A 23,552-nucleotide genomic window follows, 5' to 3' on the forward strand; every position below is an offset into this window, starting at 1 on the left:
ATCTTCCTCTTACATCTGTTCTTATACAATTCTTCCAAAGAGGGGAGTGAACAGCCAATGATGTTTTGGGCCGTCTTAATCACCCTTTGAATTGCCTTTTTCTCTGCCACTGTGCAGCTCGTGAACCATACACAGAGACAGTAGGATAATATGCTCTCAATCGAACTCCGATAGAAGGTGATTAACAAACTCTCAGTCAATTGTTGCTTTCTAAGAATCCTTAGAAAATACAACCGTTGTTGTGCCTTCCTGATTAACGCAGCGGTGTTTGCACTCCAAGTCAGGTCATTTGTTATGATAGTCCCAAGAAACTTACATTCAACCACCTGTTCCACACAAACTCCATCTATATACAGTGGCTGAATGTCTGCTCTTTTTTTCCTATAGTCCACTATGAATTCCTTGGTTTTTTGGATGTTAAATAAAAGATTGTTTTTTTTTGCACCAGCGGGATAGCTGTAATACCTCGTCCCGATACGCAGACTCATCATCCCCAGAGATAAGTCCTACTAGTGTAGTATCGTCTGCAAATTTGATAATCCTATTACTGGGATGGTTATTGGTGCAATCCGATGAATAAATGGAGAACAGTAGTGGACTAAGGACACAGCCTTGTGGAGTGCCAGTGCTGAGTATCTTGTCAGTAGAGATGTAGTCATTCAGTTTAACCCTTTGTGGACGATTTGTTAAAAAATCCAAAATCCACAGACAGATAGAATCTGGAAAATCAAGATCTTTAAGTTTGTCTATTAATCTGTGGGGTATAATGGTGTTAAAAGCAGAGCTAAAGTCCGCGAACAGCATTCTTACATAATTCCCTTGTGTTTCCAAGTGGGATAAAGCCATATAAAGCACAGTATTGATCGCATCCTCGGTTGATCTATTTTCTTTATAAGCAAACTGAAGCCCATCAAAGGGATGAGGAAGGCAGGAGATAATATATTTCCGAACTAACTGCTCAAAGCACTTCATTAAGATTGAAGTTAGTGCCACCGGCCTGTAGTCATTCGGACTGTTTGTAGGCAACTTTTTAGGCAGTGGAACGATGATGGAAGCCTTGAGACAGACGGGAACTGCGCATAGTGTCAGGGATCTATTAAAAATTACAGTCCATATCCCGGCTAGCTGATCAGCACAGTCTTTTACCACCCGACCAGGAATTAAGTCGGGTCCAGCTGCTTTTCTGGAGTTAACCACTTTCATAATCTGTCTCACATCCTGCTCATTCACAATGAAGGGGGGACTCTGCTGAGTAAATGATGGCAAACGAACAGTTTCAGTTTGATCGATCTCGAATCGAGCAAAAAAGTTGTTCAACTCCTCAGCCACCTCCACACCTCCGCCTGAGGAAACCTTTTTTGCTTTGTAGTTTGTTAGTTGTTGAACCCCCTGCCAAACTTGCCTCATGTTATTGCTGAGAAAGCAGTCTTCAATTCTCCTCTTGTATTCGGCCTTAGCTTGCTTAATGCCTCTCTATTATACTCACTTCTTACAGACTTGTGAGAAGAGCTCTTTAGGGGTCACTGTTCCTTTTTTTGTTTCTTGCATTTCCGTCAGAAATTGGCACATTGCTGATGTCAGGGGTCTTGGCTGATCAAGTTTAACTACCAGGAGTTCCTGAACACCACATAAAGAAAACATATGTCTATAAGCATTAATTTTGCAATTTGCCTACCCAAGAAGATACACCAAGACAATTCAGATCTTCTATGTAAAATATGTGTTTATTTTTTGTAAATGAAATGGGTAGCATTTACACTGATCGGCAAAAAGCAAATAGCCCAGGAACTGCACTTAAAGATCCATAATTTATATTGGCTAAACCACAGTTGAGAACAACCTTCTGAAAGACAGAAGATAGGGAAGGCTGTTCTTAACTGTGGTTCAGCCAGTCAAGTCAGTTTGAAACAATGATTCATGAAAATAGTTTCTTCCTGTAAACCACAGTTAAGACTAAGCACATTTTATCTGTTCAGATATTAGTCCATTAAAAACAGGAGGGGAATCCTGGTCTCCTTATAATTATACTACAAAAGAAAGAAGTACACAAGGCTGGGAGATGTTCATGGAATGCTAAATGACAGCCTCTGTGTTATTTGTCCTGGCAGCCTTCTGACTCTTGATATTCACCTAGGAATCTATAAAATAGACTTAACTGCTGGCCTGTTTCTGAGCCCAGTTCAAAGTGCTGATTATGACCTATAAAGCCCTATATGATTTGATCCAGGCTTTCTGAAGGAAGGCTATGAGCCTTTCTGGCTTGTAAGATCTTCAGGGTAGGTCCCTATCTCACTCTCATTGCCTTCACAGGCATATCTGGTGACAATGGCAGAGAGGATCATCTCTGTAGCTGCTTCTAGGTTGTAGAATTCTCTCCCTCGAGAGGCTAGGATGCCTCCCCAGCCTGTCCTTCTGGAGATAGAGAAAGATCATCTTTTTTAGACAGGCCTTTAATAGCAAAGATCTTGGATCCTGGCTCTGGATATTATCAATATACAGTGGTGCCTCGCTTAACGAGCGCACCGTATAACGATTAAATCGCATAGCGATCCGTTTTTTCGGATCGCTAATGCGATCGCACAATGTTGTTCCCATAGGGAAAAATTCGCTTTGCGAAGACCGGTAAGCGTTTCGCTTACCGATCTTCGCAAAACGCCCCCCGCCGATCAGCTGTTCGGCGGCCAAAATGGCCGCCGGAAGCCGGGAAATGGCCTAAAATGGCCGCGCGCAGCATTTTCGCGCCCTCGTTAAGCGAGGCGAGGGCGCGAAAATGGCTGCCGGCCATCCTGAAGCTTCGCTGAACGGTGAGTATTTGGCCTATTTGGAACGCATTAAACGATGTTTAATGCGTTCCAATGGAAATCGCTGCCCCGTTCAGCGATGCTTCAGCATAGCGAAGGTTAATCCGGAACGGATTAACCTCGCTATGCGAGGCACCACTGTATAGGTATTTTAATAGGTTTTGAAGTGTTTTTGTTTTAACTAAATTAGTGCTACTAGTAGCTGTTTTTAATACAATAAATTTCCATGTTTTAGTCGGTTTGTTTCTTTATAGCATGTGAAATGTCTTGGGTCCCTTTACTGGTACAAAGAGCCGCTTAGAGTGGTCTTAATCGACTAGATAGGCGGGATATAAATAAAATAAATAAATAAATTTTAAAAAATAAAATTAGTGAACTAATTGACTAATTAAAGCAAAAACATGTTTCAAATACTGAAGCTCCACTCTGAACAAATGAAACATATTACGTACTGTTATTGGGAATTCTGATGGCTCAATCGTAAGTGTAGAGTCTGGCATTTTAACCTCCTTCAGTAGTTCTCTCAGAACTGGTGTCTGTGATAAATTCTGCAAAAAAAAAAACACACACAAAAAAAGCCTACTGTTGCTGCTGTACGTAGAAACCTCTTCTATTATGTTCAAAATACTGTAAAACCACAATGCTGTACACTGAAAAAAAGAGTAGCTGATAGGATTAACTTCAAAAAACAGTATATTTTGATCACTATTATTCTCCTATGTGTCCAGTTCTTTTAAACAGCATACTATTTAGCAACTATGACAAAGATAAAGCTAGTAGGTTGTATGCCTAGATCAAGCCAGCAGCTGATGTCTGAAATGGGATAAAAGTCGGGGATACTGAAAATGCAGCAAAATGATCCAGCATATACTGGTCTTTATTTTTCCTTATTGCATTATTTTTGCTGAAACTACATGAGGAACAAATGTTTGTCCATCTATGAATATATATTACTCCATTATTTATTAGTTACACTGAAAAACTGTATTTTCCTTCAGTGTAAGCACACATTGTTTTCCTCTTCTCTGCTTTATGTAAGGCAGACCTGTCCTTAGAATGCTTTCTATAAGACTGTCCTGAAGATTGTTTTTGTTCTCTAGCTGGTGTATGATGCAGTTATCTACTCACTCTAACAGCTTGACATATAGAATGACCTAATCTGGGTTTTATCTGCAGTAGGCTTTGATCAACTACTGAGATTGGTGCAGCATACCTGAGAGAATGTCTTCTCCAACCTGAAACCTACCCTGCACAATAAAACCTGCACATGCAGCTTTGTTCTAATTCGGTATGTGCATCTTGTGGCCAAAGCAGCACCTTTTAAGTGGTAGCATGGCAGCTAGGAGATGTCCTCCCTAAAAGAAGTTTTTATACCATGTCAAAATATTTTCTAAAAAATTATATGAACAGGTGGATTGAGATTTGTTGGTCTCTAGTTTTGATACTATTGGTCCTTTCATATCGTTCTGAAGAAATTTCATTTTGATTTGGGTGAAGGGGATTGATCTTCACTGCACTGTTTTAATTTTCACACTGCTCTGTTGGCAGCCAATGTGGTGTGGTGGATAGAATGTTGGATTAGGACTCAGAAGATCTGACTTAAAATCCCTGCTCAGCCATGAAACCTCAATGGGGATGGCAATGGTAACCCACTCCTTAGAGATTTCACCAACCTAGAAAATCCTGTTAGGGTCAGAAGCAATTTCACAGCACATAACAGTAACAAAAATCTTTTGTTATCTTCCCAACAGAAAGGACAAACAAGATGGAACACACCTATACTTAAAAGTAGATTTTATGAAAAGGCAGAGCTGCATTTAATCAAAATATTTGGTCTTTTTGCTGTTTTCTCAAAAATATTAATCTGATGCTACTTCAGGATAAACATAAAAAGAGATACAGGGCAGCTATGTAAATTTCAACATCTTACCTGCAAAACAGCATTAAAGAAACATGTATTTCCGAGGTTACTGAGACCCCTCACTGTTACTTCTGCATTGCCATTCAAATGAAGCTTGTTATCTTTGAGCATGATCTCCTTTTTCTCCTTCTCTTCCTCGTTTCTGTGATCTTTTATTTTTTTATTTTCATGTGGCTTGTTTTCATCTTCTTTATATGCTGACGTAAAAAACAACAAGTTTTTGCTTTTTGAAATAAGTAAACCAAGTAGTAATGAAAGCTGGCTGGCTCACCAATGATGGAATGTGACAACTGCAAACACTACCAAGAGCAAAGCTAGATATTAGGAAATGAAATACACGTTTGCTAATAAGAACAGCAAGAATTTGTTGAACATGCCTCCATACTTTCTTCTCTGAAAAGATAAACACAGAAGTGCACTGTCCACTGACCTTGTTTAAAGGGACTGAGAAGCTGAGTGCATAGAAATCAAGAAGACTCATACACTTATTACAAGAACGTAAAATCTCCACCCACAGAGGAAAAGAAAATGAATGATCCTCCAGGCTTCAATTAAAAAATATCATTCACGGGTAGTTTATAAATATATTACTAGGCTTTCGAATCCGAATGAGAACACTTTAATATGTATGAACACAAACAGAAGTCATTTATTTATGGCTGGAATCTGTCCCTCTGTTGCCAACTATAATACAGATGGAAATATTCTGCATGCAGTTTTAAAAGCAACTATCTAAATGTGAAATCACAGCTGCTGATACTGAGAAGAAATCAGATATCAAGAACACATGTGAAACTACCATATTTTGATCACAAGGTAGAGACAGAGATAGAGGAGATTCCAGGAATTTTTTTTACATCATTAAAAAAATGTGAGAGGTGGATAAAAAAGATAATTTATGAAGACAGAAAGAACCATATTAAGGTTTTCAAGGCTTAAATTACTCTGCTATTCCTAACAAAAGTAGATCCACTGAATCAATGGGTTTTACAGAAGTGCTCATTCACCATTTCATTCAATAACAGTATGCTTTTTGGGACTAACAGTTGGATTTAGTCTTAATTGTCCAACACACTACTGTTGCTGAGACATCCACTGACAGGGCTATAATAATTACAAAGACAAGCATAGCTATGAGATTAATCCCAATTAACTGAAACACAGATACAGTTCAGATTTTCTGTAACTCGCCCTTCCCCCAAATCTTTCAGGTTTATCCACACATACAAGATATAAATCAAATCACTTTGGCATTTCTGATTCATCAGATTTGGTACATCAATGTTAAAAGCAATAGCACTAAAAACTGTCTAGCCAGAGTCCTGTTCAACATTTATGCCATTGTAACTCAACTGGTGTAAATTTTGACAATGAACCATGGCAAGTTAAGAAGTCAGCACAAGGTTGACTCAGATGGAATACCAAATGCCTATGCTGACTTTCTTGACATACAGCAATTTACTGTTGAGATTTATCCTGACTTCTGCCATTAGGAATAATTATCTTCTTAACTCCAATATCACTTACAGAAGCTAGCACACAAGAAGGTAGGCTCTGCCCAATATTCTAGCAACTCACCTGGTTTCCGGAGATTCATATGAGCTTGTTTTCTAACATAATCCACCAGCTGGCCCAGTTGAGTAGAACTGCCATACTGGACCTCATTATCACACAAGTAGCACCTGTTCCACAAAAGTACCAAAGTAGATTGATGAAACACGAGGGGCTTACACTTTAGAGTGTGGCTAGCACCAAACCTCATAGTTGTGATACTGTGCCAGCACAACAAAACATGCACACATATTTTTAAAAGATCTAGCTATGTGCTTCTAATGTACAGCTGAACTTGTTAACTAAAACTTTTTTTTAAAAAAGATGGCTTCTTTGCAGCTCTCTAAGGCACTGGTTCTTAACCTTGGGTTACTCAGGAGTTTTGGACTGCAACTCCCAGAAGCCTTCACCACCTGCTATGCTGACTGGGGTTTCTGGGAGTTGCAGTTCAAAAGCATCTGAGTAACAAAGGTTAAGAACCACTGCTCTAAGGCAAGATATCTGACGTCTAGAGGTTGACTGTCAGACCTTACTAGCATCCTAGTTAGTCACTTTAGGAGTAATACAGTATTAGGCTCAATTACTTTTATTGAAAAGTATTCAGTTACTGATGGAAGTAATATTTATGGATAAGTTTATGAAACAATAAGTTTCATAAGTTACCGGAATTAGAAGTCTAAGAGGACATTCATACTTGGCACTGAATACCCTTTTTCAGTGGGAAAACGCAAAAAAGGTGGCAAAACATAGTGCAGATTTTGATATGCAAAAATTCATTCTATTTCAAGTAAATCCCACTGAATCTGGACATCCATGAAAAATGCTGTACATGTGGCCAAGATCGGGACTGAAGTATGCATGAGCAGCACTTATACATTACTTATTCTAATGCAATTTAGACATACCTAATCAGAAATAAGTCTATTGTTCTCCATGAACTCTGAGACTACACACAAAATTAACTGTAGTAATAAGAAAGCCTAGGTATCATTAGTTAGGTAGTTATACATGACAGAGACTAAACTCTCTGTATTAAAAAATATTACAGAGGTGGTAATTAAAGCATGTTACACAAAAGATCGCACAGGCATTCTACAAAGCAAGAAAAATGAGAAACTTACCACACACTCCAGTTGTCTAAGCTGAGAACCAAACAGTGAGGGTCTGATCTTGGTGTTTCATAGTGCTTTAAAGCATGTTGTTCTTGAGAATCTCTGCCACAGCCCTGTAATATTGACAATCACATCCTTTATATGTCTCTGTGTGTATATGTATGCATAGTTCACAAGCACATGTGATGAAAAGACTCTAATTTAAAACAAATTTGCCTCTGCCAGCGGGAGCATTGCACAAGCAATATTCCACTCAGAGGACTCTTTGACTGAACCCAATAATTTTTATTTTTTAAAAATGCAGACAATTTTGTATCATGCAGATAGGATAGTTCGATATGAAAAAGAAAATATACTGTATTTGTTAGTCTGAACACTCCTAAATACGTGTCTATTGCATTCTATGGCATTTAACAACAAAAAAACCTAACTTATGGCAAGATCTAGATATGCATAACAGCCCCACTATTAAAATTAATGCCAAGGATATCTAAAGGACCACCTCCTTCCATATGAACCTACCTGGCAGTTAAGATGTAGCCAGGGGGCCCTTTTGAAAGAGCCATCCCTCAAGGAGGTAAGAGGGATGGCTTGTAGACAAAGGGCATTTTCGGCAGCTGTCCCCAGACTATGGAATGCCATCCTAATTGAGATTTGTCTGGTGCCGACGCTGATGACATTTCAGCACCAGGTCAAAAACTTCCTGTTCCATAAGGCTTTTAATTGAAATAATATCAACTGTGGGTCCTGATGGTAATTTTTAGAGTATATATTTAAATTGCATTTTAATTGTTTTATCTTTTTTACTCTAATTAATTGTTGTAAACCATCCAGAGACCTTTGGGTAGTGTGGGTGGCATATAAGTTAAATAAATAAATGCTAATTAAAATCATACCACTTTTTCCAACCCTGTTATGCCTTTAATAAGAAAAAAGAAAATACCCTATGACCACATTTGAGACATAGCCATATGGATGGTCTGTCTAGTTCTTCCTCTTCCAGTTTCTCTTCTCTACCATTGTCTGGTATCCGGCAATCCTCACAGGCTTCCCAATCCATATTCTGCAGCACTTTTTTCAGGCTTTGGTCCAATCCTTTGCGTAGGTGTTTGCACACAGGTTCTACTAGAAAGTTTTTAAAAGATGAGTCTAAAGTTAGAGGGAATAAAGAGGCGTTATTTGCAACCCATCTGGTATTGAACTGAAGAACCCTGGGCTGAAATCTTGTCTCTTCAGTCGTAAACCTCCCTGTAAGGCCATGGGGCAATTATTGTCTCTCAACACAACCTCTGTCACAGTACTTTTGTGAGAACAAAATTTGACTATATATGCTTCACAGACCTACTTGGAGCAAGGACAGGACAAACAAGTCACATCCAAGAAATTGTAGGCAGAAAGAAAATAGCTATTAGAAGCATTCCGTAGATGTTTTCACAAGAGCTTGTACAGCTCTGTGTATCTAAGATGGGAAATGGTAGGAGATGGAGTACATCAGTAGCTGGAAAGTCACAATTTTCCATTCCCTCTAAGTTCATGTGCTTTCACTTGCACAAGACCTTGGAGTACCTGTTTACATCAAAAATAATGTTTCTAAAGGCATTTGACAAAAGTAAAGGCATTTTAAAATGTAAACATAAAAATCCAGTATTAACATCTGTAATACAATAATGATGTGCTATCAATTCAATTACATTTTTTGTGATTCTTCTCAGGGTTTCCCAGGCAGAGTACTCAGAAATAGTTTACCACTCCCTTCTTCTGGGAGTACTCTTGGACTGTGCAGTTTACCCAACGCTATACAGTCTTGTTCTTCTCCCAGGAAGAAATCAAACCTCCAACCTCTGGCTCTGCAGTCAGGCACCCAAATTACTGACCTATCTAGTCAGCTTATATTAACACACACATAGACATAATTATTTATTTTGCTGAAAGGTTTTCATGCTCCTGAGCCTTATGCCAGTATTCTGATTTTGTTATACAGTGGTGCTTCGCAAAACAAATGCCTTGCAGAACAAAAAATTTGCAAGACAAATGGTTTTGGCAATGGGGTTGATGATTCGCAAGACAAATGTTCCTATGGCCGTGTTTCGCAAGACAAATGTTTTGTTTTTTTGTTCCTGCCTCATGTTTGCTGATTTTTAAATGTTTTTCTACGATGTATAAAAAGTTAAATCCTTTATGCAGTGTAGAGTTGGTTTTATTGTTACAAGATTGTGTCCTCATAAAATGATGACTTGCAAGGCACTTTGTGCTATGTTGTAGGTGCTGAGGTTACAATGATGTGCATAGGAAAAGTGTGTTTTGCAGTACATGCCAAGAGATTGCAGCATTTATAACGGGTTGTGAAAAAGAAACTAAAGGGGCAAATGTTTGTTATTTTAAATACATGAGAAAATAAAGTTGTTTTTTTAAAAACTAATGACAAAAATAACTGGCAAATGTTTTGGGGCTTGCAACTATCATGGTAAATACAGTAATTACTTGAGAGATTTTCAAGTATTACTTTTCCCTATTTAAATTGTTCCTGGCCAACTATAAAGTCGTTCACAGTTACACCTGGGATTATACCTCAACCTTGAATGAGAAAAATAATATTTATGAATATGCACTGTTGCTCTCCAAGTTGAAACACTGTAAGATAAACAAATCCCTTCAATAATGACATTGATCATGCTACCAAGGAAAAAAAGTAGCTTGCCCAAAATTCATTTTCCCCAGAGCTATATAAATGACTGATTCTATTTATTCTTATAAAGCATACCTGGTCCATCTGGTGAGTTATCTCGCAGTGTGTTTTTTCCCTTTGTTCGCCTCTTTCCCATGTTAGTGATGGAAAGTTTTACTTCTCATAAAAAATCTGGCCTGAGAGGGAGGGAGCGAGAGAAACAGATATTATTCTTTCTGGTCAAAGAAGACCTCAAAATCCAAAGGTAGCTACCACACATTAAACTACAATGCTACCTTACTACCTTGTTGTAGTTTTTTTCAGGCAGTTTGGTTGTGTTCTGAATGTTTTACTTCCTAACATTTTGCCAGTCTCTGTGGCTGGCATCTTCAGAGGACAGGAGTTAGAACTCTGTCTCTGTTCTGGTCCCAAGGATCCCAAGAACACATAACTAGCTTTATGTGCCCACTGGAGATCTGGACTTTTACTTCTTGAGCAACTTCCCCAAGGCCGCAGGGCAAGCTATAGTCTACAGTCACATTTAGATCTTAGTAGGATGCTATGATTAGTGCAACAGATGGCAACTAAGTGGCGAGGGGTGTGTGTGTGTGTGTGTGTGTGTGTGTGTGTGTGTGTGTGTGTGTGTGTGTGTGTGTGTGTGTGTGTGTTGACAATGACCAGGGACATTCACAGCTACCTATAATTCTGTTTTCACTCACTTTGGGGGGGGGGGGGATGCATGAAGATAGGAATTAAAAGTTCCTTGCACTTAAATTTTTGTTTAAAAAAGTACAACCTATTTGTTAGACAGATGAGGTAACTATTCATATGGACATAGGTAGACAGTTTTTCTCCTTTTCTTCTGTAGGCCAAATTATTAAGGATTGGGGAGCCAACGACACAGCCACCTTTGTTCTTAGGGTTGCCAACCCAACTCTTAAGAGTTTAACTCTTAAATCCTAGGTACCTTTATTTATTTATTGACTAGTTATACTGATGTCCCCTACTTCTTCCAATGGACTCAAGGTGGCATAGAAGATTCTCTTTCTCCCTCACACTTTATTTATAACAACCTGTAAGGTAGGTTAGTCTGACAGACTGCAAGTAGCTCAAGGTCACCCACAGAGTTTCACAGCCAAACGGGGCCTTAAACCCAGCTCTCTGATGTCCTAGTCCCTCCTATGCTCCGATCATCACACCACTTCGCTTTGGCTGACCTTTAGAAACCACAAGGTATAGAAATTAAAGTGGTGGTGGTGGGAAAACCTATTAAAGTTTTATTGCCAGGAAAAGGCTGACCTGTTGAACTTGTTCAGTTACAACCTGACAGGATGAGAAGTGGGAACTCCACCAGCTGTTTGGCAGCCTTGAGTACTCCTTCCTTTCCAGGCAGGGCAAGAGGCGTTAAAAAGCTGCCTTAACCGACCAGCTTCTCAGAGGGAGGGGGGGAGGCATGAAGATGCAAACTGTCAATACAGCAAGGGGCTCGGGTGTCAGCTGCACCTAAAAGTCACCCCTCGGAAGCAGAAGAGAGCGAGAGCGAGAGAGAGAGCGCGGGCGAAATATGACTTTTCCAGGAAAGGCCCGGACCGACTTCTCCTCTGCCCTCCTCCTCCTCGAGAAACAAACGGCTACTGAGGCTTCTCCTCGCTTCGCATCTTCCCGGCTCGAGGCACTCAGCCCTCCTTCGATTGGCCATTTCCAGGCCTCCGCAGCCCGCCTCTCTCCCCTTTACAGACAGGAGCCCACACCAATAAGAAAGCACCCCAAAGGTCTTGTCCCAGGGAAAAAGAGGAAGCCACTTCTGCGGCTACCAAAGGGGAGAAAGAGCGTCTACACACCGTACGGCGGCGGAAGCCCAAGAGAAGCGCTGTCGTCCCTCACCTGGGGGCAAAGGACTGGCCTTTCCAGGTATTCCCGCAGTCTTGCCTGCTTTCAGTGGACCTTTCCGCCTCTCGGAAGGCCCCGTGCCGCACCGTAACGCGATTCCGGTCCAGTGACCATAGAGATCTTCCTGTAGAGCGGCATTTTTTTCTCGTCAAAAACTTCCGGTACGTTGTATGCCGGGAATGGAATCTGCAAAGCCACGCACATGAGAGGTGTGCGGAAGTCGGTGGCGACCGGCGGGGGGGGATTTTAAAACTCCTTGTTAACTGTTTACTTGGAGGCTCAGTTTGGTCAGCATTTTTCCTCCTTTAAAACACAAGCGAGAGCATCTCCTCGTGAGCCCCTGGGACTCACGTGTCCCCTAAGAAGGGTGGAGGGCACGCTTTTTAGGACTGCTAAAATGCTACGTGCAGGTGAGCTGTTGAGAAATAAGAGAAGTCCAACATTATCCTGACTGGATGCTGCAATGACAGATAAACTAGCTAGTGAATCTAGCCTGCAATGCTGTATCCCCTCACCTGGAAATATATCCACTGAATGCAGTAGGGATACCCAGCGGGCATGGGCACAGTGAATTTCACTTTAAGGCTGAAATACTCTATCAGTTCGGTTTGGAGTTTACTGACCATAGTGAACATGGGGAAAGAGTGCTGTGCAAGTGTGCACTCGCCTGCCACTATTTGGAAAGAACAAAGCTGCAGTTAAATATAGTGGGCATCCATATATATTGTGAAGTAGGGGAAGCTGTATTGTTTCCCAGTGGTGTAGCAGATGAAGTGATGGACTAGGACTCTGGCGAACAGGGTTTCGATGCCGACTTGGCCATGGAAACTCACTCACTACGGGTGTGAAACTAGTAAAACAATGCCTTAAATACCTCCCTTTCCTTGCAAGCCCTATTAGTAAGGTCACTATAAGTCAGTTCCAACTTGATGGCACAGAACACACATAAGCCATCTATCTTTCGGGACTGAGGTTTGAAGTTTGGTTCCCTACTGTTCCTCTGGGAGAAGAGCTAGCTTATGTAGTCTTGGACAAACTGCACAGCCCCAGAGTGCCCCCAGAAAAAAAGGAATGATAAAACACTTCTGAGTATTCTGTATCTTGAAAATCTTGGAAAGTCAGGATTGACTTGATGAGACATTGTTTTTATTCAGCCCCATTGAATTTGTTGGGATTTACTTCCATGTAAACAGATGCAGGATTCAATCATCAATAAAATAGTAGCATCCTCTAGTTTCAAACCTTGAACATCAGTTACTGAAACTGTAGCATTGTATTTTGGAACCACTTGAAAATTCTCTCATCCAATATAGACAAATATTAACCTATTTTTTTTAGCTTGTTTAGGAATCACATAGATGTATACAAAATGAGCAATCTGGAAGAGGCTGAACTACAACTTTCAGAATTAGATTTGCTTTCTAGTATGTTTCCTAATGAAGATGAATTTAAGCTGATTGACCAAATAGCTTTGTCAGAATTGAAAGATTATGTAGAAAGAAAAACTTCAGAAAAGCCGTCTTCAAAAATACAGTTCGTGCTGAACGTAGAATTAGAAACTCCTGATGGGAATGAGGTAATATATAATTATCTGGAAAAAAACTGTATTTAAATTTATATATTTTTAGGATTCTCTGTTTTAACTTTTTTTTAAAAATCTCTTTGTAGGTTATACTTCCTTTGTCTTGTGCATTTCCATTAAAGTATCCAGGTGTTCTTCCAGACATCACTATCAGGTACTAAACCATTTGATATTGAAAGGAGTGGGCTAAATACTGGAGTCTGTTATAGCATAGCATAATGTCTTGATGAAGAATAATGATCTAGGAACTACGGTAAGACTTCAGGAATATAAATATATCAGGATCAAATTAACTACTTCTGTTCAATCTCTGCTTATTATTTTAAAATAGTGAATTCAAGTACCGTATATACTCGAGTGTAAGCCGACCCAAATATAAGCTGAGGCACCCAATTTTACCACAAAAAACTGGGAAAACTTATTGACTCAAGTATAAGTCAAGGGTGGAAAATGCAGCAGCTACTGGTAAATTTCAAAAATAAAAATAGATACCAATAAAATTACATTAACTGAGGCATCAGTAGGTTAAATGTTTTTGAAGATACTGCCCTTCTGAGCTGCAAGACACACTTCACCGCCTGCGGAGGGAGGACTCATACCGGATGCTGTGCTTATCTACTGCTGCGTAACAAGATGGAGGGAGAAAGAGGATGGAGGAAGAAGGTGGGAGGAGGAAGGTGGGTACATAGAATATGTAGGAGGAGAAGGATGGGAGTGTCCTGGAAGCGGAAATGCAGTGTACTTAATCTGAGTCATTGGACCACCCACAGAGACTGCAGGCACCCGTAAATGAGCAGGAGAGTCCGGAGAACACCCGCACTGCAGGGGAACATGTAATTTTGACATTATGCTAAAAAACTAGGCTTATACTCGAGTATATAGAGTATGTGGTAGAGATAAGTGAAAGTTTAACTCCTTTTTTAAAGCAATCAACATCACTATTGATTTCTATGTGTAGGAATCCTTAAGTCTCAAGAGACTGTGGTAATAGTGTCTAGTGTGGCTGAGAAGGCCAATTCAAGGGTGACAATCCCTTCCACACTGATTTCTAAATTCAGTAGAATTTTTATGTAAATACTTTTTTATTTTTAAATCTTTTTTTAGTATAGTTGTGATAGTCTTAAAACATTTTTCTTTGTAGTGCTACAGAACTTTCAATTCAGCCTGTCATTCAGTCCATCCCATCTAACATTATTAACTAATTTTGGTGAAAATAAACCACTCTACTACCACACCTGTTCTGTACTTCAAAATGTTCTTATTTTAGTTATTTGCCCACCCCATGAATTCATAATTAGTTACACAACTGTATGTGTCAGAATTACTTTTATTATGTTATCTTGAGCATGGCTGCCATTTTCTGTGTGATGTTTCTATCACATGCACCAGTATGAATTTATCTGTGCCTGAGGAATGCAGCTCAGGATAAAAAATTAGCCATTCTACATTTACAAGACAGCCTCCCATTGCATAAACCTGAAATGGAAGAGAAATCACATGGTATTTCTGCCCTGTCATATGACCAGACTTGCAGTCGCTGTGAGAATGGGCATATGACGGAGAACCTACTGAGGGGACTGCTGTCTTACTCGCCTTTCCAATCTATGTTTCTGCAATGTGATGCCAGCTATTATCTCCCTGATCTAGCTGTGATATTTATTCACCAGTGTAACAGCCTAAGAACAGAGACAGAATTTTCATGTTGCATATGGAGAATTCAGTTATAGTAATTCATTATTTTATCATTCACGTTTTCAAGATTTTGGTGGCTCAAGAGAGAGTTTCCTGTGCTGGTGCTCAAGGGAAAGGAACAGGGTTAAAGACAGAGAGTGTGGCTCAAAATATAAATTTAATTTTTATGTATGCTTTTGAAATTTTAATGCAGCGGTTATAAATATATAAAGATTACTACAGTACAGTGATTTCTAACTGAAAAATAATGAAATTATTATTTTTTTAAAAATAAAATAGAAAAGGCTCCCTCAGACAAATTAGTTAAGCCAAATTCAAATTGGAGCAAGTATGACAGAGGTCCCCAACCTTTTCCAAACTGTGGGGACATCGTCATCCATGTATGTGGGGCAGGGCACCCATACACGGGGAGGTGGGGCACCCATACGCGTGCACGCAGGTGTGTGGGGCACCCGCGCATGCATGCATGCATGCGTGAGTGAGTTGGGCACCCATGCATGGGTGGGTGAGTGGGGGCACACGTGCATGCATATGCAGATGGGCGGGGCACCTGTGCATGTGTGGGGCGGCATGCATGCTTATGTGCATGTGGGGGGTGTACGTGTGGGGTGGTGGTGGAAGATGTGTCTCCGCTGCCCGGTCCTGTCAAGGCCACGGGCCGGTACTGGAATGGGGGTTGGGGACCCTGGAAGTATAGGACTTCCAGGGATATTTGGGGGCATGCCAAATAGCATAATTGCCCCATATACTCTCTAGATGGCATAAGGCAGTGGTCCCCAACCTTGGGCCTCCAGATGTTCTTAGACTACAACTCCTAGAAGCCTTCACCACCACCTCTGCTAGCCAGGATTTCTGGGAGCTGAAGTCCAAGAACATCTGGAGGCCCAAGGTTGGGGACCACTGGCATAAGGGATTCCTGACTGTATTATTTGAAAAATAATAATAATTTGGGGGTGTTGGTATGCAAGGGTGGTACCAAATACCCCTGATAGTTTGCATGCAACTCTTGGGCTCCATGTTCTCCAGTCCCAGCCAACTCTATGGCCAAGGCTGGACCCAATTTACTATCTTCAATTGAAAAGAATTAAAGCAAATAATTTTTATTTTTTTTCTGTCTAAATGCCAAACTATGCAATGTTTCCCTGTTTTAGATCTCCATTCATAAGTCGTTCACAACAGGTTCTACTGAATGCAGAACTCATAAAATACTTGGAGAAACATTGTGCTGGCGAAGTCTGCATATTAAGTGCAAGAGAATGGATTAAAGATCACGCTGCTGCCTATATCAGCAAGGAACACCAGTCTTCTATTGTTCAGCAATCAAATCTTCAGAAATTGGAGAATGTTTTCACTAGACTGTGGATTTACAGTCATCACATTTATAACAAGCAAAAAAGAAAGAATATCATTGACTGGTCTAAGGAACTCTCACTCTCTGGATTCAGCATGCCTGGGAAACCAGGTATAATTTGTGTAGAGGGCCCACAGAGCAATTGTGAAGAGTTTTGGTCAAGGTTTGTTTTCCATACATACTATCTTTACTTTAGAGCTTTTTCTTTATATTTTTGATTGGTTAGTTCCAGTGGTAAGGAATACGAAAAATTAGTATATTCCCAAATTATTACTGTAGACCCACATGCCTCCTTCACATACCTACAGCTGATCAAAGATTGAGTTCAGGCTTTTAGATCCAAATTCATCATTACTGGTGTGCACTATATTTTATAATTACTAGAGAATATGTAGATTACATATAACACAAGTATATGGATAGAATATTCACATGAGCCGTTATAATCTTTCCCTCTTAAGCAAATTGTAAGCCTTATTATCTGCTAGGATGTTTAGTATCTTCTTTCCTCACAAGTCTTGTCCCATTGCAGATTTTATCCCTTTTCCCACTATAATCTTGATGTGACACAACCAATAACAATTTCAAAAACAAGGATTTACCATGACAAGAGGATAGACAGCTTCACAGGAGTTTATAGGAATGGAAGTAGGGTAATTGATTGATATTAATAACCATACAGTAATAACATAACTTTATATGTTGAGTCCAGGGCAAGCTCTGTGATGTTGCAGTCCCAAGATCTTATTAGCATGATCCATAGAGTCCTTTCCAGCACTGCAGTTCTAAGATTATTATTAAAATAAGCTTTCAGGTTAATGTAGCCTTGAGGCTGTTGTTGTTGCCTATATGTTTCTTGTGGTATTGTGGGAAGGGCAGTATTAGAATACTCGGAGAGTATTACCCAGTGGTAGATTACTCCTAGTTTTCAGCAGTGGTTAAGCAATATGATCATCCAGGATTATCTTATCTCTCCTGTACAACTCTCTTTCAAGAGGGACTACTCAGCTTTAAGCTAATAGGGAAGCATTCCCCATCCACTGGCATTGAGATCTGACAGCATTATAAAAACTTTGTGTACACTAAGTGTACTAAAATGTTAGATAAATGATGTTCAGTCATTTAGAGATGAACATTTTTTCTGTGATCTATATGCATTTTAATGCTTAGAATATTTTAATAATAATAGATTTAGGTGTGTTATAATGGAATACTGTGAGATGATAAGGAAACAAAATACTTTGCTTCTACAAATACAGTGGTGCCCGCTTAACGATTACCCCGCTTGTCGATGAATCCGCTTCATGGCGATGTTTTGTGATCGCAATTGCGATCGCAAAACGATGTATTAATGGCCTTTTTTCGCTTCCCGACGATTGGTTCCCTGCTTCGGGAACTGATTCTTCACATTACGACGATCAAAACAGCTGATTGTCGGGTTTTGAAAATGGCCGCCAGCTGCTCAAAATGGCTCCCCGCTGTTTTTAGGAGGCATTTTTTTGCTGCATAGGCACCCAAAAATGGCTGCCCTATGGAGGATCTTTGCTGGACCCTGAGGTATTTCGCCCATTGGAATGCATTGAACGGTTTTCAATGCGTTTCAATGGGCTTTTTTATTTCGCTTGACGAGGATTTTGCTCTACAGTGATTTCGCTGGAACGGATTATCCTCGTCAAGCGAGGCACCACTGTATGTATACTGTATATTTTTTAAAAAATGTTTTTTAATGTTTACTTATGCCAGATAGCTCTGAAGGTCTACTTAGTGAGATAGTATCAATAGAAGGACTGAATCCAGATGTGTCTCTATTCTACAGATTTCTATGAGATTTTCTGCCTTTTTTCTTCTCTCTCCTAAGATTTGGCAACCACCAAAATGTCCTCAGTTTCTTCCTGTATAATTTTCTTTAATACTTTGCAGGAATTGATGCTATTCTTCCCAGGGTTCCTTATTGGTACTTAGATAAACCTTGTCTACTGCAGTGCAAGGAAACAATGAATTTTAATTAGATTGCCTCTGAGCATCAGTCAATATGGCCCCTTACTTCACCATTAAGAGCAGAAAAGCAAACAATGAAGGTTGTGATAACCCTTATTTTGCAGAAGCAAATCTACTTAGTTAACAATCCTTGTTTCCTGACTCTTCCTGCAGGGAGGAATTCATTTGGTTGTTATGGCATTATATTATCACATAGCAAATTGAATTTATGGTTATGTTACCTGTCTGCTCGTCTTTAAGTTTCAATTCAGAATTATTTTTACAAGATTAAGTCTGGCTGTTATGCACTGCTTATGCAAAAAGTATTATCCTCTGCAAGATTTTTCTACCTTTGTTGCTCTTGTCAATTTCCTGCTCTTGTTCTGATTAGTGTCAAATGGTTGTGTACCATCCCATGCAGGGATGACTAAGGATACAATTTGACTGAAATTGACAAGAGCAGTAACGAAGTACAAAAGTTCTAGAACAAGAAGTAGGACAACTGTCAAACTTAATCCTGTGCAGGAGACTGACAAGAAAAACACAACAAACAAAAAGCCCAGTGATCAGCTTCTTTCCCTGCTGCTGTTCTGGGAAATCTTTGGTCTCTGCAGTGTTGTAATAGGATTCCCAGCCAGATGAAATGTCAACATTTACAAGAATTATATCCCTAAGTACTCATGATACCCCTAACTAGGAGTGACTGTAGCTGGCTGAGATTTTTCTCAATTTGGTATATTTTCATTGTTTTTAGGATCAGAAGATTGTCATGGCAGCGAATTTTAATCCGTCACAGAGAAGATATATCCTTAGAAGGAGCTGAAGATAAAATGGAGAATCAAAAGAAGTTTTCAACTTTTGAGGAAAAAATATTTGATGCACATGGTTCCAGAGGAAATCACATGGATTTGGGACAGTTATATCATTTTTTACTTGATAGGGGATGTGCTGATATATTTCAACTGTACTTTGGAGTTGAAGGACAGTGAATCATATTTTGTCAAACCTCACCCCACCAAGAAAAGCAATAGATTGTCAAAGACTTTGCTCCTTTATACCTGATATGTCATGGATACACAAACAACTTTAAGAGGATATTTTAATGTTAATTAAAAAGATTAGAAATAATTTATTTGTCCTAATCATCATTTTCCATTTATTAATTCTGACCCTAAGCACTTGTGTAGCCTAATCTTTAGGTGTGCCTAAACTTTGAGTATTGCTAACATGCACTGGATTATGGAGAAAGCCAGAGAATTCCAGAAAAACATCTACTTCTGCTTCATTGACTATGCAAAAGCCTTTGACTGTGTGGACCACAACAAACTATGGAAAGTCCTTAAAGAAATGGGAGTGCCTGACCACCTTATCTATTTCCTGAGAAATCTATATGTGGGACAGGAAGCAACAGTTAGAACTGAATATGGATCAGTTCCATATGGGGAAAGAGTACAATATACAAGGTTGTATATTGTCTCCCTGCTTATTTATATGCAGAATATATCATGCGAAAAGCAGGACTGGAGGAATCCCAAGCCAGAATTAAGATTGCCGGAAGAAATATCAACAACCTCCGATATGCAGATGATACCACTCTGATGGCAGAAAGTGAGGAGGAATTAAAGAACCTCTTAATGAGGGTGAAAGAGGAGAGTGCAAAAATGATCTGAAGCTCAACATAAAAAAAAAAAAACCTAAGATCATGGCCACTAGTCCCATTACCTCCTGGCAAATAGAAGGGGAAGATATGGAGGCAGTGACCGATTTTACTTTCCTGGGCCCCATGATCATTGCAGATGGTGACAGCAGCCACGAAATTAAAAGACACCTGCTTCTTGGGAGGAAGGCGATGAGAAACCTAAACAGCATCTTAAAAAGCAGAGACATCACTTTGCCGACAAAAGTCCACATAATCAAAGCTATGGTTTTCCTGGTAGTGATGTATGGAACTGGACCATAAAGAAGGCTGACCCCCAAAGAATTGATGCTTTTGAATTGTGGTGGTGGAGGAGACTCTTGAGAGTCCCCTGGACTGCAAAGAGAACAAATCTATCCATTTTGAAGGAAATCAACCCTGAGTGCTCACTGGAAGGACAGATCCTGAAGCTGAGGCTCCAATACTTTGGCCATCTCATGAGAAGAGAGGACTCCTTGGAAAAGGCCCTGATGTTGGGAAAGTTTGAAGGCAAGAGGAGAAAGTGACAATAGAGGATGAGATGGTTGGACAGTGTCATCGAAGCTACCAACATGAATTTGACCCAACTCTGGGAGGCAGTGGAAGACAGGAGGGCCTGGCGTGCTCTGGTCCATGTGGTCATGAAGAGTTGGTTACAACTTAATGACTAAACAACAACAACAAGCAAGTTTGGGTTTTAGAAATATATTTGAAATACCATTTGTGTGTCTGATATATGCATGAAAATCCTGTACATAGAACCTACTCTATTCATTGTAATAATAATTGTGTGCCATCAATCAATTCTGACTTGTGTTACCATTTTCAGGGTTTTTTATGTAGCGAGTACTCAGAAGTGGTTTGCCATTTTCTGGGGGCATCCTGGGATTGTGCAGCTTGACCAAATCCACACAGACTGGCTCTTCTTCCCAGAGGCACAGTGGGGAAACAAACTCCTAACCTCTGGCTCTGCAACCAGAAACTTGGATAGCTCAGTGGCTTAGGTCTCTGGCTGCGGAATCAGAGGCTGGGAGTTTGGTTCTCTGCTGTGTCTCCTTGAGGGGGATGGATTCAATTATCCATAGGGTTCCTTCCAGCCCTGCAGTTCAAAGGTTATTATTATTAACTCACTCAGCTATTCATACAGCTGCTCCATACATCGTTCGTTCATTTAGTCGTTAGTCGTGTCCGACTCTTCGTGACCCCATGGACCAGAGCATGCCAGGCCCTCCTATCTTCCACTGCCTCCCGGAGTTGGGTCAGATTCATGTTGGTTGCTTCGGTGACACTGTCCAACCATCTCCTCTGTCGTCCCCTTCTCCTCTTGCCTCACACTTTCCCAACATTAAGGTCTTTTCCAGGGAGCCTTCTCTTCTCAGGAGATGGCCAAAGTATTGGAGCCTCAGCTTCAGGATCTGTCCTTCCAGTGAGCACTCAGGGTTGATTTCCTTTAGAATTGATAGGTTTGTTCTCCTTGCAGTCCAGGGGACTCTCAAGAGTCTCCTCCAGCACCACAATTCAAAGGCATCAATTCTTCGGTGGTCAGCTTTCTTTATGGTCCAGCTCTCACTTCCATACATAGCAAATATTAAATGTCCTCTCAACCCACTCAAGATTTATATATTCAGCATTACCGTTTCCACTTCAGATAAAGCAAAACTATATGGGCAGTTTTGTGTTTTTGTCACTTAAGCAAAAATATCTACAAGGTGGATTGCTGCTATACCTCTTACAATAGCTTTTTTTTTTAGTTTATTGTAGTTGTTTTGTATTATCCATGTATTTGTTGTGTTTTATTGTTTAATTTTATATTGGAAGCTGCCTAGAGTGGTCCATCGGTCCAGATAGGCGGGATATAAATCAAATAAATAAATAAATAAATAAATAAAAATAAATAAATAAATAGCTCCAGTTCTAGTGTATGGGCCTTCAAATACATGAATATATGATGTGTAAATCCTAATCCTGTTGAAAACCTTTCAGCATAAAATCATGCCAACACTTCAAACAATCTTCAGCAAGATCCCAGTTTTTAACCCAACCTGCTTGCACATATATAGAGACAGGAGGAGGTAAAGATGAAAGAAACAACCCACTACATGGGTGAGGGAGAGATTCGTCTGGATGGGAGAGTTCTCTGCCCCCAAGGGAACTTGCAGTTCTGACACAGAGGAATCAACAGAAGTTGAGGAAAGCAGAGGCATGTTGGAGGGGGTGGCTAAGTTGTTTCAGTTACATGTACTTGAGACGTATATCAGATGTGTAGGTAAACAGAAGAATTCAGAAGACGACTGATAGTAGGAGAGGCAATAATGAAGGGACTAGAAAAGATCATCAAGCATAAGGATGTGACACAGAAGACCAACACCACACTCTTGTCTTTTCAGTCACCATGTATGAGTGTGGAAGCTGGACAGGTAAGAAAGCTGATAGGAAAAAGCATCATTTGAAATGTGGTACTGGAGGAGAGTTTTGTGAATACAGTGGTGCCTCGCTTAGCGATGTTAATTCTTTCTAAAAAAATCGCTGCTAAGCGATTTCATCGCTAAGCGAAACACGGTTTCCCATTGAAATGCATTGAAACCTATTCAATGCATCTCAATGGGGGGAAAAATACTGTACAACAACAAATTTAAAAAGAGTCAGAACAAAGACAAATTTGGTTAACAAAGGGTTTATTAAGTGCACTTTATGATTTCAAACATTTTAAACAGTAAACTTTAACTTTATAAATAACAGAAAAACATTTAAAAAAACAGCAAACATGAGGCTGCTTAAACCATCGTTAAGCAAAACAGGGGACCCCAAATTTAATTGCTATGCGAAGCATGGTCCCAACCATCGCTAAGCAAAAATCACCCACAGGGACCATCGCTAAACGAAGCACAAAAACGCTCCAAAAAAGTCATCGCTAAGCAATTTCGTCGCTAAACGGAGCACCCGTTAAGCGAGGCACCACTGTATCCTGAACTGCCAAAAAGACAAAACAAATGGGTTCTAGATCATTTAAAGTCTGAACTATCTCTGGAGGCCAAAATGTTGAAGCTGTGATTGGCCTACTTTGTGTACATCTTGAGAAGGCAAGAGTCTGGAAAAGACAGTAATGCTGGGAAAGATGGGAGGCTGCAGAAAAAGCAGACTAAATATTAAAAGGGTTGACTCCCTAAAGGAAGCCACAGGCTAAAGTTTACAAGGGCTGAGCAGGGCTGTTCGGGACAGGACATTTTAGACATCAATACAGGACCACCATAAGTCTGAAGCAACTTGATGGCATATGACAACACAAAATTGATTAACCCTCAACAATGGGTACTGTTTTGAGTTCACTGGCAAAA

At 40.0% G+C, this 23,552-nt stretch overlaps 2 protein-coding genes across 14 annotated transcripts in view; one reads left to right on the forward strand and one right to left on the reverse strand.

Moving 5' to 3' along the window:
- Positions 1-12,065, reverse strand: part of USP16 (ubiquitin specific peptidase 16) — a 31,075-nt gene extending 19,010 nt beyond the window's left edge. For 2 of the 11 annotated variants that reach the window (XM_020796219.3, XM_020796218.3), the window contains exons 1-8: positions 11,935-12,065; positions 10,147-10,247; positions 8,329-8,507; positions 7,395-7,498; positions 6,301-6,404; positions 4,732-4,919; positions 3,254-3,349; positions 1,487-1,617 (exon numbers count right to left, since the gene is read on the reverse strand). In XM_020796219.3, coding sequence (XP_020651878.3) covers positions 1,487-1,617; positions 3,254-3,349; positions 4,732-4,919; positions 6,301-6,404; positions 7,395-7,498; positions 8,329-8,507; positions 10,147-10,207 — 863 coding nt within the window. In that variant the 5' untranslated portion in view covers positions 10,208-10,247; positions 11,935-12,065. Of the gene's footprint in view, positions 1-1,486; positions 1,618-3,253; positions 3,350-4,731; positions 4,920-6,300; positions 6,405-7,394; positions 7,499-8,328; positions 8,535-10,146; positions 10,248-11,349; positions 11,764-11,891 lie in introns of those variants that run through there. The other 9 variants (XM_020796216.3, XM_020796212.3, XM_020796217.3 and 6 more) reach the window with 8 other exon arrangements.
- Positions 11,968-19,670, forward strand: RWDD2B (RWD domain containing 2B). Of its 3 annotated transcripts, none has more exons than XM_020796223.3 (5): positions 11,968-12,101; positions 13,279-13,516; positions 13,609-13,676; positions 16,366-16,728; positions 19,297-19,670. In XM_020796223.3, the coding sequence occupies exons 2-5, from the start codon at positions 13,310-13,312 to the stop codon at positions 19,529-19,531; spliced, it is 873 nt and encodes a 290-aa protein (XP_020651882.3). In that variant the 5' UTR covers positions 11,968-12,101; positions 13,279-13,309; the 3' UTR covers positions 19,532-19,670. The 3 variants fall into 3 exon arrangements, with proteins under 3 accessions (XP_020651882.3, XP_020651881.3, XP_020651884.3); XM_020796222.3 differs by lacking the exon at positions 11,968-12,101 and adding an exon at positions 12,104-12,350; XM_020796225.3 differs by lacking the exon at positions 11,968-12,101 and adding an exon at positions 12,104-12,350 and having other exon boundaries at positions 13,288-13,516.
- Positions 19,671-23,552: the final 3,882 nt, after the last annotated feature.

The sequence above is a fragment of the Pogona vitticeps genome, chromosome 3 (genome assembly GCF_051106095.1).
Source record: "Pogona vitticeps strain Pit_001003342236 chromosome 3, PviZW2.1, whole genome shotgun sequence".
In the NCBI taxonomy this organism is placed as follows: domain Eukaryota; kingdom Metazoa; phylum Chordata; class Lepidosauria; order Squamata; family Agamidae; genus Pogona; species Pogona vitticeps.